The 17,605-nt window shown below is 42.5% G+C and overlaps 1 protein-coding gene across 4 annotated transcripts in view; it reads right to left on the reverse strand.

The window, feature by feature from the left end:
• The window catches only part of LOC146812624 (DEP domain-containing mTOR-interacting protein-like), a 221,093-nt gene that overhangs the window by 118,642 nt on the left and 84,846 nt on the right, over positions 1-17,605 (reverse strand). For all 4 annotated transcript variants that reach the window (XM_085619703.1, XM_085619701.1, XM_085619702.1 and 1 more), the window contains one exon: positions 13,568-13,746. In XM_085619703.1, the coding sequence (XP_085475829.1) occupies positions 13,568-13,604 (37 nt within the window). In that variant the 5' untranslated portion in view covers positions 13,605-13,746. The remainder of the gene's footprint in view (positions 1-13,567; positions 13,747-17,605) is intronic.

Below are 17,605 nucleotides of genomic sequence, written 5' to 3' on the forward strand. Positions count from 1 at the left end.
GCTACAAGGATGCTCTTACCCTGCTTCTCCGGTCCCGTGTGAAGGATGAAAGGGGAAGCGAGCCGAGTGATCGTAGGTTTACTTAAGACGCGAGATCATCACGTGATCTCCGTTATTGTGCTGGCGCTAAATGCCGGTGGCTTAACGTAATGGAAAAAAGACTTTGGTTGGAAGATTACCGGGAGCGGTGGACAAAGTTCCGTGGTTGGCATATTCCTCTAAATGGTAAAAGAATGACCTAGTGTGATTCAAATAAAACCATCAAACATGAGCTAAGTGTATATATATACTCGTGAAGGCAGAAAACAATATAAGTTGTCCATATGCAGTGTATATATAACAGTCAAACATTAACAAATGTCGAGTAAAGTTTTACATATTGTCATACCACATAGGAAAATAGTTCGTACAGAAAGTAAATGAACTAAGTACTCATTAGTGTTAAATGACAACCAATGATTAAAAGGGGGGTTTTCATTCAGGGGTTAGGAGACGATACAGGAAAAGGTTACAAATCCGTAAAAAAACAATGAAGTTAAATTCGAAGGACTGCTAGCTGGGCGTAGCTACCATCGAGTTCATTCAATCCATTAATTACAGTGTCCAATTTAGTCATCCATTTAGATTCTCTTACATTTAGAATAGCTGATAGATTGCCGCCTCTGGGGCCCACTTTTACCTTTTCTAACACCAACCATTTAAGATCATCAGGCTTGTGATTCTTTATGACACAGTGTTCAACAAGGGGTGCACCCACTACATTACACCGGATACGGCTGTGGTGTTGCAGAATGCGGGACTTGACTTTCTGTTGTGTCTGTCCAATGTAGAGGAGTCCACATGGGCAACTGATGCCATAGATTACATGAGTAGAGTTACAATTGGTAAACGAGCTCAAAGTGATCGAATGTTCTTTGTAGCAGAAAATTTTGGTCGTAACAGTTGTTTCACAGGCCTTACAATGACCACACTTAAAATGCCCCATCACTGGAGGCAGGCTCCAAAGTTCTTGGATGGTTGGTGCTGTTGTTGTTTCAAGGAAAGACTGAACTACATAGTCCTTCACACTTCTGGCTTTCTTGAAAGAATGCATAGGTGGAGTGTGTTGGTCGATGTCATCGGCTACCAGTTTCCAGTGTTGATTAATCACTTTCTTGATTGCGTTGCTTCGTGTTGAAAATGTAGTAACACAAATCATTCTCTGCAAAGACGAGTCTTGTCTGACCTTGGGTGTTAAGAGAGTTTCTCTCGGGTTATACCAAGCCCTCTTGCGTGCTTTCTTGATCAGCCTCCTCGGGTAACCCCTAGTGGTTAATCGGTTACTGAGATCTTCAGATTCTTTGAAATAGTCATCCTTTTTGGTGCAGTTTCTGCGGATCCTCAAAAACTGACCAAAAGGTAAATTATCCCTTAAGCCACGCGGATGGTGGCTGTTGTATCTTAGTAGGGAATTTCGTTCGGCAGGTTTGCGATACAGTGTTGTGTGGAGTTTGTTGTCCTCACTGTAAATCTTGATATCCAGGAAAGCAAGTTCATTGGCATCGGAGTGTATGGTGAACTGAATGTTATCGTTGCACTGATTAAGCCACTCATGAACGTTTGCCAGATCAACCGCATCCCCATGCCAAATCATGAGAATATCGTCGATGTAACGTCTCCACAAATCAATCTTGCTAGAGAATGGATTGTTATTGAAGATGAACGACCGTTCAAAGTGATCCATATAGATTATTGCTAAATCTGGAGCAAAGGCTGCTCCCATGGCTACGCCCTTAGTTTGGACGTAGTATTCTCCTTGGAAAACAAAGAAATTCTTATTCATAGCAATCGTCAAGAGTGAGATTATAAACTCTGTTGGTACTCTCATCGGGGATGGTCGTGTGTCAAGAGCTTCACTAATCACAGCCAAAGCAGGTATCTGGGGAATACTGGTGTAAAGGGACACGATGTCACAGGTCACCAATAGCTGGACGTTGGGATCAAAGGCTAATTGATCAACCAGGTTGATCGTCTGCATCGTGTCCCTTAAATAAGCTTCTGTGTTTTCCGCCAGTGGTTTTAGAAAAACATCCACATATTTGCATAAAGGTTCCAAGATGGAGCCACATCCTGACACGATTGGACGTCCAGGTGGTTTCTGGAGATCTTTATGTATTTTAGGCAAAGTGTATATGGTAGGTAAACGGGGATGTCTCTGGTTAAGATAGTCAAACTCAAGTTTGCTCAGAATACCTTGCCCATAAGCTTCAGAAGTGACTTGTAGGATTTCCTCTGCGAGGTCATTAGTAGGGTCGGATCGTAGTTTGGAATAACTGACTCCGTCTTGGAGCTGTCTCAAAATTTCATCTTTGTATGCTGATGTATCTTGGATAACGATGGCCCCACCTTTGTCGGCGGCCTTTATGACAATGTCTTTGTTGTTCTTCAATCTGGACGTCCAATCGTGTCAGGATGTGGCTCCATCTTGGAACCTTTATGCAAATATGTGGATGTTTTTCTAAAACCACTGGCGGAAAACACAGAAGCTTATTTAAGGGACACGATGCAGACGATCAACCTGGTTGATCAATTAGCCTTTGATCCCAACGTCCAGCTATTGGTGACCTGTGACATCGTGTCCCTTTACACCAGTATTCCCCAGATACCTGCTTTGGCTGTGATTAGTGAAGCTCTTGACACACGACCATCCCCGATGAGAGTACCAACAGAGTTTATAATCTCACTCTTGACGATTGCTATGAATAAGAATTTCTTTGTTTTCCAAGGAGAATACTACGTCCAAACTAAGGGCGTAGCCATGGGAGCAGCCTTTGCTCCAGATTTAGCAATAATCTATATGGATCACTTTGAACGGTCGTTCATCTTCAATAACAATCCATTCTCTAGCAAGATTGATTTGTGGAGACGTTACATCGACGATATTCTCATGATTTGGAATGGGGATGCGGTTGATCTGGCGAACTTTCATGAGTGGCTTAATCATTGCAACGATAACATTCAGTTCACCATACACTCCGATGCCAATGAACTTGCTTTCCTGGATATCAAGATTTACAGTGAGGACAACAAACTCCACACAACACTGTATCGCAAACCTGCCGAACGAAATTCCCTACTAAGATACAACAGCCACCATCCGCGTGGCTTAAGGGATAATTTACCTTTTGGTCAGTTTTTGAGGATCCGCAGAAACTGCACCAAAAAGGATGACTATTTCAAAGAATCTGAAGATCTCAGTAACCGATTAACCACTAGGGGTTACCCGAGGAGGCTGATCAAGAAAGCACGCAAGAGGGCTTGGTATAACCCGAGAGAAACTCTCTTAACACCCAAGGTCAGACAAGACTCGTCTTTGCAGAGAATGATTTGTGTTACTACATTTTCAACACGAAGCAACGCAATCAAGAAAGTGATTAATCAACACTGGAAACTGGTAGCCGATGACATCGACCAACACACTCCACCTATGCATTCTTTCAAGAAAGCCAGAAGTGTGAAGGACTATGTAGTTCAGTCTTTCCTTGAAACAACAACAGCACCAACCATCCAAGAACTTTGGAGCCTGCCTCCAGAGATGGGGCATTTTAAGTGTGGTCATTGTAAGGCCTGTGAAACAACTGTTACGACAAACATTTTCTGCTACAAAGAACATTCGATCACTTTGAGCTCGTTTACCAATTGTAACTCTACTCATGTAATCTATGGCATCAGTTGCCCATGTGGACTCCTCTACATTGGACAGACACAACAGAAAGTCAAGTCCCGCATTCTGCAACACCACAGCCGTATCCGGTGTAATGTAGTGGGTGCACCCCTTGTTGAACACTGTGTCATAAAGAATCACAAGCCTGATGATCTTAAATGGTTGGTGTTAGAAAAGGTAAAAGTGGGCCCCAGAGGCGGCAATCTATCAGCTATTCTAAATGTAAGAGAATCTAAATGGATGACTAAATTGGACACTGTAATTAATGGATTGAATGAACTCGATGGTAGCTACGCCCAGCTAGCAGTCCTTCGAATTTAACTTAATTGTTTTTTTACGGATTTGTAACCTTTTCCTGTATCGTCTCCTAACCCCTGAATGAAAACCCCCCTTTTAATCATTGGTTGTCATTTAACACTAATGAGTACTTAGTTCATTTACTTTCTGTACGAACTATTTTCCTATGTGGTATGACAATATGTAAAACTTTACTCGACATTTGTTAATGTTTGACTGTTATATATACACTGCATATGGACAACTTATATTGTTTTCTGCCTTCACGCGTATATATATACACTTAGCTCATGTTTGATGGTTTTATTTGAATCACACTAGGTCATTCTTTTACCATTTAGAGGAATATGCCAACCACGGAACTTTGTCCACCGCTCCCGGTAATCTTCCAACCAAAGTCTTTTTTCCATTACGTTAAGCCACCGGCATTTAGCGCCAGCACAATAACGGAGATCACGTGATGATCTCGCGTCTTAAGTAAACCTACGATCACTCGGCTCGCTTCCCCTTTCATCCTTCACACGGGACCGGAGAAGCAGGGTAAGAGCATCCTTGTAGCTCCCCGTTAACTGATTGTTGCATTACTTTGTGCAGTTTGTCCGTTTATTCTCCTGACAACTGTACTGTTTTCCCTTATTTGCTGCATTGCCCTTAGATTTAAGCCGCTTACTAATACATTTTATTAATTCACTGGTCAACACGGTCCTTTGTCCTACTATCCTCAGTGACTGGACCGGTTGGGTATTCTTTAGCATACTTAAGAACCCTCGGGGTCACATTTTTCAGATCACGATACCTTCGTGATTTTGCTGGCCACGCGCGTATTAATGGCACGTTCCTTCCTCACTAGCTCCACGTAGCTGGACCCCTGTGCCTTCATTCATGCTTTGTGATTTATGCAGGTCCTTTCTGACGTCTGGTTGTTTAATCCTCTCCCTCCCTCCCCTCCTTTTTAGATTAATTCCTTGGCGGCGAATTAGTGGCGACTAGTCCCCAACTGCCTTGTCCATAATGAATTGGATTTCTTTCCGGGAGTGCTGAATATTGAGAGCCTCCTGATTTAACTCGACAGAAAAGCCTTTCTGCGACATAGTAAGTTATGCGCCTAATCGTGGAGCGCCTTTGTTTGGTAATTTATCTCCACTCTATCCACTAACTTACCTATTCGATTTTAGGTGGATACCTCTTATCCCGCTTCTGTCGTTACCTTCGGGGAGTTTGATACCCTCCACCTTTGACGATCCTTTGACGTCTTAGAGTCCTGTCTTCTGACAGATAGGGTAACTTTTTTTGTATAACTATTGCAATTAATTTCTTTCCCGTTTTTATAGATCTATTAGCCTTACGCTCGTTCAATTTTGTTTTTTAGGTGCCCACACCCACCCCCCCTTCCACTTGCACCCCAGTCCTGATGAAGACCCCATCCCGTAAGGTCGCAATGAGTACCTACATGCCTTAAGGGGTCGAAACGTCGACACAACATCTTTGCCAATATTATCACCAGTTCAGGATGTACTGTGATCTTCTTCATATATATGGCTTCTCTTAGAATTGTAGATATTTGAATCATGATTTGATCTGAATTTAAATACGGCAGAGATTTAATTTTGCCGATTAATTTGATTGTGTTCTTAATGCATCTCATTTTTGTATTCACTTCCTTCCAAATCCTACACTTTATCACTCACCTCCTGACTCCTCCTCCTCTTTTCTGGGCACTGATACCAAAAATGTTGTCTGTACTATGGAGCTCAGTAATAACAAATTATAAGTGTTCAATGTGATTAAATAGACATTTGAACCTCCTTAAAAGTTTTCTTGGTACATTGTTTTTCTAAATGCTTTGTATTGAATGATTCTGTATGCTGGGACCACTGTTCTCAGATTGCATAAATGGCCAGTCAGACCATGGATCTAGCCAAAAATGTATTTCCAAAGATAGACCAACATTGCAGGCTATTTTAGGCAGATTTCATAGACTGGTTGTCAGTCAACCAGCCTCTTGGTTTTAAAGTAAACAAATGCAAGTTTAATAGAGGCCAGTGCTCAGTGGGTGTTCAAAGGCTGAATTGAATAATAATAGTAGTAATGTGAATGGGAACAGTAGTAATTCCAGTAGTTACACTGCTACTTAGTCACAAGAATATGCATCCTCAACAAATTGTTGAGTGAGTCAAAAGTAGTAATATTCAATGATCCATTTAATTATATACTATTGTTATGAAGTTGTTTCCACCCTTTGTAATTAATAGATGAGTCAACCTCTGGACTGGCAAAATGAGTTGGAGCATTTAGAGTGAATCGGTGTATCTTCCTTTATGGCCATTGTTGGACCTGGCCCTCTCTGCAGGGTCACCCGTAATGTTTTCCCTTCACCCCTCCTGTTTCCTGAACCTATTTCTGTTGGCTTTCGGACTCTGCAAGCTTTACCACTGTTAACCAGTGCTACAGTACTTGTGCTCTCTCCTCTAAACATGGTAAAATTGGCTTACACCCAATTGGCCTATTTAATTTACTTGTAAGTCCCTGGTAAATAGGTAATACAGGAACCAAGGGCCTGTAAATTAAATGCTAATAGTGGTCCAGCAACACTTATTTTGCCACCCACTTCATCAGCCCTTTCAAACACGTCTCAGGACTGCCATTACAGACTATGTGTGCAGTTTTAAACTGCCATTTTGTCTTGGCAAAAGAAACATTTTGTCAGGCCTAAACCTTCCTTTTTAATTAAATATATGTCACTCCTAGGGGAGGCCCTAAACAGCCCATAGGGCTGGGTGTGTTGCATTTTAAAAGTTGGACATGTAATTTTAAGTTGTTCTGGTAGAGAAAAACTCTCAAATTTGTTTTTCACTATTGACATGCCGACCTCTCACATAGTATAACATTGGGTTACCTTATTACATTTAACAAGTGATGACTTTTGTTTTGGAGCAGGTTGGAATGTCATGGTTGGTGTCTGAGGAAATGTAATTTAAAACCTTCTTTAATGGTAAAGTCGGACTTTAAGTCACAATTCTGAAAATGTCACTTTTGGAAAGCTTTTTCCTATACCCTTTTAGTGCCTATAGCCTGTTCCTGGGTCACATGACTAGGTGTAGTTGGCCTTTGTGTATTCCCCTTAGGCAGCCACACAATAGAGGGTCTGTGTGTTGGCAGGATGGGCCATCCTGACTTGCCAATTGTACCTGCAGACAGACTGGGACCAAGGCAGAGAGGCAGGAAATTCCAGACTCCAGAAGTTTCTTCCACTTCAAAATGGGCATCAGGTACCAAAATGGAGTTCTCAGACCCATTGTTCAATGCATTCCTGGACCTGTAGATACTATAGAAAAGGGACTTCCCAGTTGGCCTGCTGAACTGGACCTGCCTGGATTTGCAACTTGGCCTACCGGAGGCTTGCCCTGCTGTCTGAGAAGAAATACTGGACCTGCACCTTTCATTTCAGGCTGAAGTGACAGCTGACTGACCTCTTGTTCTAAACTACACGGACACAACAAGCTCCATAGGTCTCCAGCAACTGTCCAGCTGACCTGCTGCTCTGAATCTGCTTGGACCTGCAAATGGATCTGCCTGAGCCCTGCTGACCTCTGCTTGAGTTAGTTACTTTTCCCCAAGAGGTCCTGCACCCTTGGTGTGACATTAGTTGAGCTCTTGCCTAAAGAAAAGAAGATATCCTGAAATTGTAGGCGCTTCGCGACCGTGAACACACATGCTCATCACAAGATCTTGCTGCCCGCACCAAACACCCATTCGAAGCTCCGCTGAACCCGACTCTTCATGCTACAATGACCTCCATCAATGACCACCAATGTGAGACCTGAACTTCGCGCGACTGCATTTATAGCCTGCTGTGACCACCAATGTGAAGCTTTAGCAATGACCCTCTGCGACTCCTAACAGAATCTTCATGCTATAGGGATGGCCATCCGTGCTGCCCGGCTGGCTCTTCATTCTAGAGCGACTACCATCCTACTCCCTATGGCCTTCTTAAATGGAACTCTTCACACTGGACTTTAGAAGGTAACCTTTCCCGCAGGACTAACTTGATCCCTGTATATGGTCCACACTCCATCGCTGTCAGCCTTTACTTGTGACTTTCACCTGGTCGCGCACGACCAGATAACCGCGAGTGGAGCGTTGTGCTTTTATGTGCTATGCTTAATAACTTGAATATTTGAAATTGCATATCTTCAGTTCTACTGACTGAATTTTTGTTGTCATTTGATGTCAATAATTTATTAAATTTTACTCTTTTATTCTACATTGGTGTGGGTTGTTTCTTGTGTTGTGGTTTCACTCTATTACTGTTTGCGTGCTGCAAAAATACTTTACACATTGCCTCCAAGTTAAGCCTGACTGCTTTTTTGTTAAGCTACCAGAAGGTTAAGCACAGTTTATATGAGTGACTTTGTAGTTTAGCCTTACAAGTACTGTGACTGTTGCTTGAGAAGGGCTCACATCTCGCTCAACCAACAACCCAATTTCTCACAGCCAGGGCAAAATCCCAAAAAACAAAATAAGCGTCTGATTTTTATGCTAGCATCTTTCACAATAGTGCCTAATTTTGAGGCCACCGTCTGTTCAGCACTAGCTGAATCATAGGCAGGAGTTTGGATCTAAATTTCTCCATAGGCGGCTAAAAATGTACAAAAGGTGATGATGACCTGAAAGAGAGAATATACTCATCGATTTATTTTGAAATTCTAGGAAGATATAGGAACAGTACTCGAATATAAGCACTGCATATTCCCCACTATTTTTGTTAGGAATAGTTTTAAAGGACTATTAGAACATTGGAATGTTGGGAGATTGTTGAAAACAATGGAGTGCTCTGGGCTTCTTATGGCTAGTAGAAGCCCGGATGCTCCAACGTTCCAATGTTGTGTTCATAGCCATGGCTGTGAACAAAGGCCTCCCTGAGCCCAAGGGGATTTCAACCCTCTCAGGGTCTGTGAGGCCTTTGTTTTACAAACTAGAACATACGGTCCTCTACGGGTGGAATGTTCTAATAGCCTTAAAGCCCTCTGTAGCGGGCTCCACCGGCCATTAAAGGTCCGCTCCCTTGCTAAAGGTCTTCGGTTCGGGCCTTTAACACTGGAGCAGGCCTTTAATGGCTGTTAGATCCCGCTACAGAGGGCTATAAACCTATATTGGTTTAGTTCTGTCATTATTTCTGTTAAATTTCCATTGAAAGCAGAGGTATTGGCTCTTTTCTGAATGATTAACTGACAGTCCTTCATATTTCTGTCATTTCTGTGATATGTCAGCCAGTAGGCAACCTGATTTTCTGCTAGTCTTGCAAAATTTTAAATTATAAGTTAAATACGTAATAATATACTTTTTTTGAACAATTAAAAGAAAGAAGAATAAGTTATCTGATGCTAAGATTAAATATCACACCGTTTTTGAGTGGGATAAGATTCTTTTGGGGCGTATTTCAGTCCATAAAAGGCCAAAATAAACTAAAAAACACGTTCAATGAATTCACAAACTTACATGGATTTCACTATGTTTAAAGGATGACTTCCAGATTTCTGTCTAAAAAACACTCTTAAAGTGACATGTGTAGAGTTGGTTTCCAATCAACGTGGCCTAGGGCACTACTCTCCACTTCCTAGACCCTGATAGGGACAAACTTCGTTGTTCATTCTGCTTTTTATTAGTTGTGTTAATTAATAATCATGACCCGGAACACCGTGCACCTAGATGCTTCCATTTTGTGCCAGTAAATCATAAACTCTAAATAGGCGGAGTATCGGGACTCCTGGATAAGTGGGGTTTGTTGACGTCCTCCTCTGCTCTCCAGACCATGAGTGCCCCAGGGCCCTCGAGTGACGCAATAAATGCAGTGTACTGGTGGGAAGCTACTATACTATTTAGCGAGGAACCAATAAAGTGTTGCTTACACTGGCCTCTCTTCGGATACCCAAAGACCAGCATCGTCCAGTACGGATCGGAGGTTGAGGGGCAGGGGTGGGGGGGGGGGGGGAGTGGGTATAAATTGTTTTCAAAAGAAATATAAACTTACCATTTCGCCACTTCCTCACAGCATCTCTCCGCTCTCCGTAGTCCTCCCTCGCTCGGCCACAACAGGAAGCAAACCCAGGCTCCCAGTCAACCAATCACCATGCAGCCTTATCAGCGTTTTGGTTGGTTTGAGCGCTGTGTTTCGGCGCTCAGATGCTGACTGGGAGCCTGGACATGTTCTCCATGAAGACTGCAAAATGCAGCCTGCATGGAGAACATGTGAAGTGCTCAAGACTGTTTTGGGTGGTCTTAGAAGGCCGGCCAAGCAGTCATTGTGCACTAAGGAGGGTGCTACCACTCGTCCCCTGCCCCCTTCACGCAAAGCTGCGGGCGGAAGTTGTAGCACATAAAATGATAATAATGCAAGTTATCATTTTATATTCCCTTTGTTTCACAGCAAAAAAGCAGTGGGGAGACGCACCTCCGCCTTAGCGGAGGAGCCGCCACTGCGAAAGAGCGGGGACCACATAGAGGGAGTGTGATAGAGCATACATCTCAGTTGCACTCAACCTCCTTGAACTTATCTTTGCCAACCAAAGAAATTAAATGCCTTCCACTTCCATAGACTTCAATGGGATCGCCAGCCCAGAAAACTTGGCGTCACCCTCCAAAGACTTTTTTTTATGTACATTGATGTCAATGGACTCTTCCTTCACAGACATGCCAACCCTCCTGATTCAGGCGGGAGACTACCGATTTCAAGACTGGTCTCCCGCCTCCCGATTCCTGCAAGCAAAAACCCGATTCCTCTGGCTTTCAGCTGACAGGGCTTGGTAATGTGTAACGTGCTAATTCTTCCAGTAATAGTCAGGGTGGCGATGCAGGGGCTCTAGAAGGGGTGAAAAACCAACAAAGCCCCATTAACAAGCGAATGGTCTTTTAAAGACCTGTGAAGTACTGGGGGAGGCTGTGTGTGGGCCCGGGAAGCTGTTCCAGCCTGGGCTGACACACACGAGGGGTGGGGGGAGCGGGGGTGTATGCACTGCCAGCAACCTGCCAGGTGAGTGTACAACACTTGCATCGCCCTCTCTCTGCCTGCCATTGCGCTCCATGCTTCTGAAAGGGAAGAACAAAACGTGCATTTGCGTTTCATATGTCCAATCCTGCAGCAGCACACTTCCAAGGCCCATACAGGACAGTAACCCGATTCAAGTCCCCATTCTCCCGATTTTTTTTTTTTAATCTCCCACTTTGCTCTTCTGAAATGTTGGCATGTATGCCTTCAGCCCTCTCAGTGTCACTCCCTGAGACTCAAACGTTCGAGAAGTGTGATGGGAGATGGCTCAGGGGGGCAACCTTAGGTCTTGCTGTCACTGACAGGAAGAGCTCAAAGGCGGAATGTGCCTGTTTTCGTAAGGAGCCAATTTGGTTCACGCCATTGGCACGTGAGCAGCACTTAACGGTTAATGGTTAACAATGCCGGGGATGGTAGCCGGGAAACGCCTCGCTAAAAATATACACTCGCGCTCTCTCGATATTAAAATCACTACCCTGGGGAACACATTAATCAGCACCGCGCTCACCTGGGAGCAAAGGGCAGAGACCGGAGCTGCCCTCCCCCCGCGCTACCAAGGTGATGGTACAGGCGTCTGCTGGGGCCTGCTGGTGCGTGGAGGAGGCCACACAGCGTGAGACAAAAGCGCGACACCTTGATGCGAAAGCGCGACACACTGACGTTTATTGTTGTTTGCGTCATTCAAGGCGACCCTGGAGAGAGCGGACTCATACTGGGCGGATGAGGGTAAAGATGGGTGTGGCGGCACAGGGAGTTAAAGGCATCGATAGATAACTGGTGATGAATGCGCAGTCTACCATTACGGTTGTTACGTCATAATGGAGTAAGTAATTGGCCTTGTCTCTTTTGTCACCAAAAGGCTTGTGTCTCACCAGGTCGACTGAAAGTGCATTATGGGTAGATGGCATTGGGCATCTGGTCAGCAGAGAGGACGGGATCAGAGATGTGTAAAAATGAAAGGAATTAAGGAGAACCAAAGCAGAGTGCAGATTGCGAAATGGCAGTAAGTGACAGTAAATGACAGAAGAACCTGGGAAGGTGGCTGAAAGAGACAGATGAAATTAAAAGGAAATAAGAAAAGAAGTAAGGAATGGCTAAAAAGAGCGTGATGTGATACTGAGAGGAATGGAAGTCAAGATGCAAAGAGCGGGAGGAGGGATTCAGGGGTAGGGAGCAGAGCTGAAATTCATCACTAAAATCAATAATACAGGGTCCCAATGTTGTTCCTATGAACCTGCTGCTGGTGTTGCTAAATGCCAGCGTTTGGATACTCCATAGTCTTCAACCACTCATGCCTCTGTCTTCCACCTCCAAACACCTCCTGTCTCTTTGTCGCACTCTTGCAGGTTCTTTTCCATCCCGCATTCCCCCTTTATCCCAGCTTTCTTATCTGTCTCTTCCTCCTTTTTATTTGCTATTCTAACTCAAGTAATAGCCAGTTTGGGCGCTACAGACAAGTTGTGGCAAATGTATATTATGGTAATAGTCACGGTTCGAAGTTCAGTTTTGCCTTCCAAACACTGAAGTACATTTACTAAAGTTTTGCCAGAGCACTCAAGTGCCACAGCATGAAGCAAAACCCAGTGCTTATGTACAATAGAGCCCAAGGCTCAAGACTGCAGCACAAAAACGTGTTGCACCCGAGCAGCTGTTGGTAAATCTACCCTTAAATGTGTTAGGAATTAAAATTTGTAAGTAAAAGTGGTTGTCACGCTATCGAACTTTGACACTAGCACTATTCATCTCCTTTTTCAATTCACCATAGATTTATCTTGATCCTTTTGTATATAAACACATATATTGAATGTACACATAGTGCCTAGAAATGCTGCACAAGTTTCAAAAGGCAAATACAGAAACATCAGCTTTCGTGTGCACCATTTTTAGGTAAACCCGTTTCCTCAATGACATAGGCTACAGACAAAACTTAGCAAACATGACTTGCATTGGGTATTTAAATTCATTCAATTAAACAAGCTTCAGTGAAAAATGTCTTCATCTGAGGTTTCACTCTCATGGGTAGGGCGATCAGCTGCATCACTTACACGCGGCCTGACATTTGCTCTGCCACAGAGGGTTAATAATCAACATGGTGTCTAAAGTGCAGTGCAAAGTTTGTGTTTCATTGAGATATCAAGCTGCCTGTAGTGAAACACGATTGCAGGCAGACAATTGCGGAGAAAAAAATATGTGATAGATATGTGATAACTATCACATTGTTCAGTGAGCTACAAGCTTGCCTCTGAAAAATGTAGTGATCTGCAGTTCACAAGTCCACATCCCGGCAAGGCCAGCTCAGCCCTCCATCCTTCCGAGGACACTCAATTGAGTTGCATTAATCTGAGTAATATCTACATTGTCATTTACAGCACTTAGAAACAGAAGGAATGTGGTACGGAGCACTTTATAAAGTAACACGTTATTCCTATTAGCACACTTTGACACAAGGGAGAAGTAGATCTTCTAAGTGTCGGGCATAAGATGCATAGAACATGCATAGAACATGATGTCTCCGTCCTCACCATGATGGATGATGGTGTGGTCCATAAGTTTCTGCATCAGCCGGTTGCCTGTCTCACGGTCAGGTGCCTCCTTGTGGTCGATCAGCCAATCTGTGAGCTCTTTGGCCACAAAGCAGTTGGGGTAGGTTCGCAGGTGATAGCGGCGATCTTTGATGAGCTTTGCGTCATGAAGCCGCAGCCTTGAAAAGAATGGGCAAGGTTTGTGTGAGCAGGTAAATATCACATCTACTTGTGCCACAGTCCTCAATGCATGTGTAAGCTAGTCACATTTACTTGAACACAGATCATAATGTAACACAGATATCCATGTTTAAATACTATTGTATGTTTGTTTAGGTTCTTTATGCATGGGTAATACACCCCCTTTCAACAGTTTCATGTAAGTGTGGTTCAGGGTCCATTCAACAGTGCATTTTAACTATCAAAAAACACCAACATTACTTTCATACCATAGAAGACACCGCTATGTACTTATAGAGTGGGCCATGATGCCTTCTCCCACATCAACGTTGGTAATAAAAGCATATTGCACACAGTGGATCTTTGTGTATGGTTTAAGCCATGCTGTTTTTGCAAGTGCAGTTGTTTTCAAAAAAAGTTTTTTAAACATAATAAAATGCTATAGCACATGAACTCATCAAATTAAATGTTTATGAAACAATTAGTTTAAATATATTTATTTAATATAAAACATTTTAAAGTAATAATTTAAAAAATATATTTTCAGTCTCACTAAGATATTTATTTTGATATAATATATACTACATGTTATTTGAGTTTTACTTATTTTAAATTATTGTTCAATTTTGATGAAAGTTTAAAACTTTAATTTACTATTTCAATTGGTATTCAATTTTAAAACAATACAAGAATTAATAATTATTGTAATTCTAAAACATTAAAAATATATTTCATTTATGTGCAGAAATAACTTAATTCATTTAACATTAGTTCCTACGCGTGTTATTTTATTACCCTGCCTTCATTGTTTTCGATAGGAGTGTGTTGCAGTACCTGTGAGTGGCCATGTACGGTACTTGACTTATTCCAGGTCTGGCCTGAAATAAATTTACACTTGTTTTGCTACCTTTCGGCGGTAGCAATTTTAGAAGTTCAGTCTGTGAATTACAATAGTATTACTCTAATTTTAGTATGTGTTGTATTAGCACTTTCCTCCCGAAAGCTCTCCTTTAATCTCCCTAAAACCATCCCATTTAGTAGTACATATTGCCAATTTTCAGGCTACTTCCCATTGTTTCTCCCGCATTTATCACAAAAAAAGTATTCCTACATGTGCGGAGATCTCCGTCACCTAGATGGAGATCTCCACAAAGAAAAGTAAGGAGAAATGGAGGCTGAGATCTTCGCCAATAGTTTTCTGAATAGCGACTTGTAGTATTTGTATTGTACTATTGTAGTACTATTCTACGTACTACAAAATTCAGTTTGTGAATAGGTCCTTTAGATTACAAAACTACATCAGGTTACGGCTCAAATCCCAAGCCTAGCCAGAGAAAACAATTGAGCAGGTGGGAAATCGAAGACCTAAATTCTTAGCCCAGCTCACCAGATGAGAAGACAACAGATCAATACATACTCATACGCATACCTCTTGTTAAGTTGTCTGAATGAGAGCTACATAATGTGAAGGACCATGACTGGGAACAACCATATAAAATACAGAAACATATGAGCATTACTCATTCAATAAGACCTCTAATATTCACTAAGATTGAGAGATACAGAGACGTGGTACAAATATTATTCTTACACTGGTGCAATTATGCACAAGACTTTTGCTTGCCTCTCCACAAGTGTTAAGCATAAAAATATGAAACTTATAAGATTGTTGGTCAACAAAAAAATTGAATTTTATTAATCCTGTGACTATCAAAGTGCTATAAAAGTCAGGTAACAATGAGGGCAAATTTGGAATCTGGCGTGTTTGCTGTGGAGATGAAAGATGGGTTAAAGCTGATGTGATTGCTGTGGGGATGAAAGATAGGTTGGGCGCAATAAACTTTTAAGTGGCTTTTTTGTTTATTTCGTTTTTGATTTGATGATACTTTACATGGTGAGAATATACGAACAACAGGGTATCCATTGATAGGAGTAATGTGAAAAGGCGACAAATGTATGGATATGAAAGGGCTATAAGAACATGAGTGCACACTATTTAAAATTATATTCACATTGTACAGCATACAAACATCTTGGAACATGTGAATGTTAAATACAACATTTGTGTGGGAAAAAAATGTTATGGAATAAAACAATAAACGTGGACCAGGTAAAAGGATAAATGTTTTAAAAAATAGCAACAGTACATTAAAAAATAAGCTTAAAGGAACAGGTAGTTACCGATGAATAAAGTGTCAAAAGACAAAATTAGATGTAGGTATACGTACTAAATAAGATGCAACAGATAAGACAAGAGTACAAGATGTATTGTGATAATTAGATGAAAATGCAACATATATATTATCTGGAATCCAAGATAAATAATATGTTACTGAGCATTTACCAAGTTTGTTAATAGAAATACTTATACATTTACTCGTAAAGAGAATCAAAGACCGCCATGTATGAACAGGCAATGATTTAGTATGTGTTTACGTACAGGTAATAGTTTTATTAACTAAATGAAATAAGTATATCAAATATTTTCTTTTGTAAGATAGCAATTCATGCATTGGGACTTATGAGTTACTAATAATTTACTGATAGCTAGCATCACAGATACTATTAGTTTTATCAATTATGTCTCACACTTACAATATTGATAACAGTATCTGGTCATAAAAGAGAAAGGAATTTTAGAGAAGATGGTAAAAGGCAGTAGAAGTTGAGCAGCAACAACTAGTGATCTTTAGCTTCTGATTGACTGTATGGGGGCAAAAAGTGAGCGTTGTATGAGAGGAAAGAGCATTCTATACTGACATCCTTTTAGGGTCATTGCCTGAGAATGAATGTTTGAGAGTATATTTAGATGTTTTAGGATTGACTCTTTAAGACTCATATTATACCACCACCACTGACAATGATGCCCTCCTGGCCTCTTTGTCATTCAGAGGGTCCAACACCAATAACAATTATGAGCTCCTGTAACTTCCTCGGATAGTGAGCCCCTCAACAGAGACCTTTGTTCCCCTCTTGTGGCCACTGTAGTGCACAGAAGACTGATGGTGATTCCTCCTCTGGCAGCTAGCCAACCTGCACAGAGAAATATTAAGCTTCTGTGCACCTCGTCAGGCCGTGTACAGACCACTGACAAACACAGAGCTCTCTGCCTCCACATTCAAGGGGTCTACCACCACAGACTAATGCTGAGCTCTGGCCATCTCCTCTGACAGTAAGCTTGCCATAACAGCCGCATACTAGACACTAAGGGCCTGATTACGACTTTGGTGGTGTGGGAGCGGGCAGACAAGCCAGCACCCACTCCCACACTGCCAAAGTCGACTGCTGCATGGCAGATTACGAGACATTTTGTGATCTGGCGGGTGGGCAGCGATCCTGCGGTGGTGCAGTTTAATGGCTCATATGTGAGCCTTTGAACTGCAGTGCCAAGGGAGGGGCAAAGCAAGTTCCTGCACGTCATGGACTTTGCAATCCATGTCGTACTGGACTGAAGTTGATGCACACATGGGGGTGGGGCACACCATGTGGCTCCCTACATTCACCCTCATGCACAGGGGCATGAGAGGACCCTGAAGGGCCCCCTTACTATCCTGACTACACACTTTTCATGGTGGGATCACCCCCATGAAAAATGTGAAGGTCAAGAAAGTCATAATGTGCTTCGCAGTGCCGCAGCAGCACCGCCAGCATATTGCTGCCCCATACTGCCACACAAACTGCAAGGGATCGCGGATCCCAAGCTGTGGCAGCGGTCCAATGGTTGTCCGACTGCCAAAGTTGTTATATGGCAGTCAAACCACCGGTGCGGCACTAGCCGCCACACCATGTCCCTGCGGGTTTGGCGGTCCTATGCATCACCACACTGAGCCTTCCTCCTACGGCAATGACCCAAAACCA

The sequence above is a fragment of the Triturus cristatus genome, chromosome 7 (genome assembly GCF_964204655.1).
Source record: "Triturus cristatus chromosome 7, aTriCri1.1, whole genome shotgun sequence".
NCBI classification, from domain to species: domain Eukaryota; kingdom Metazoa; phylum Chordata; class Amphibia; order Caudata; family Salamandridae; genus Triturus; species Triturus cristatus.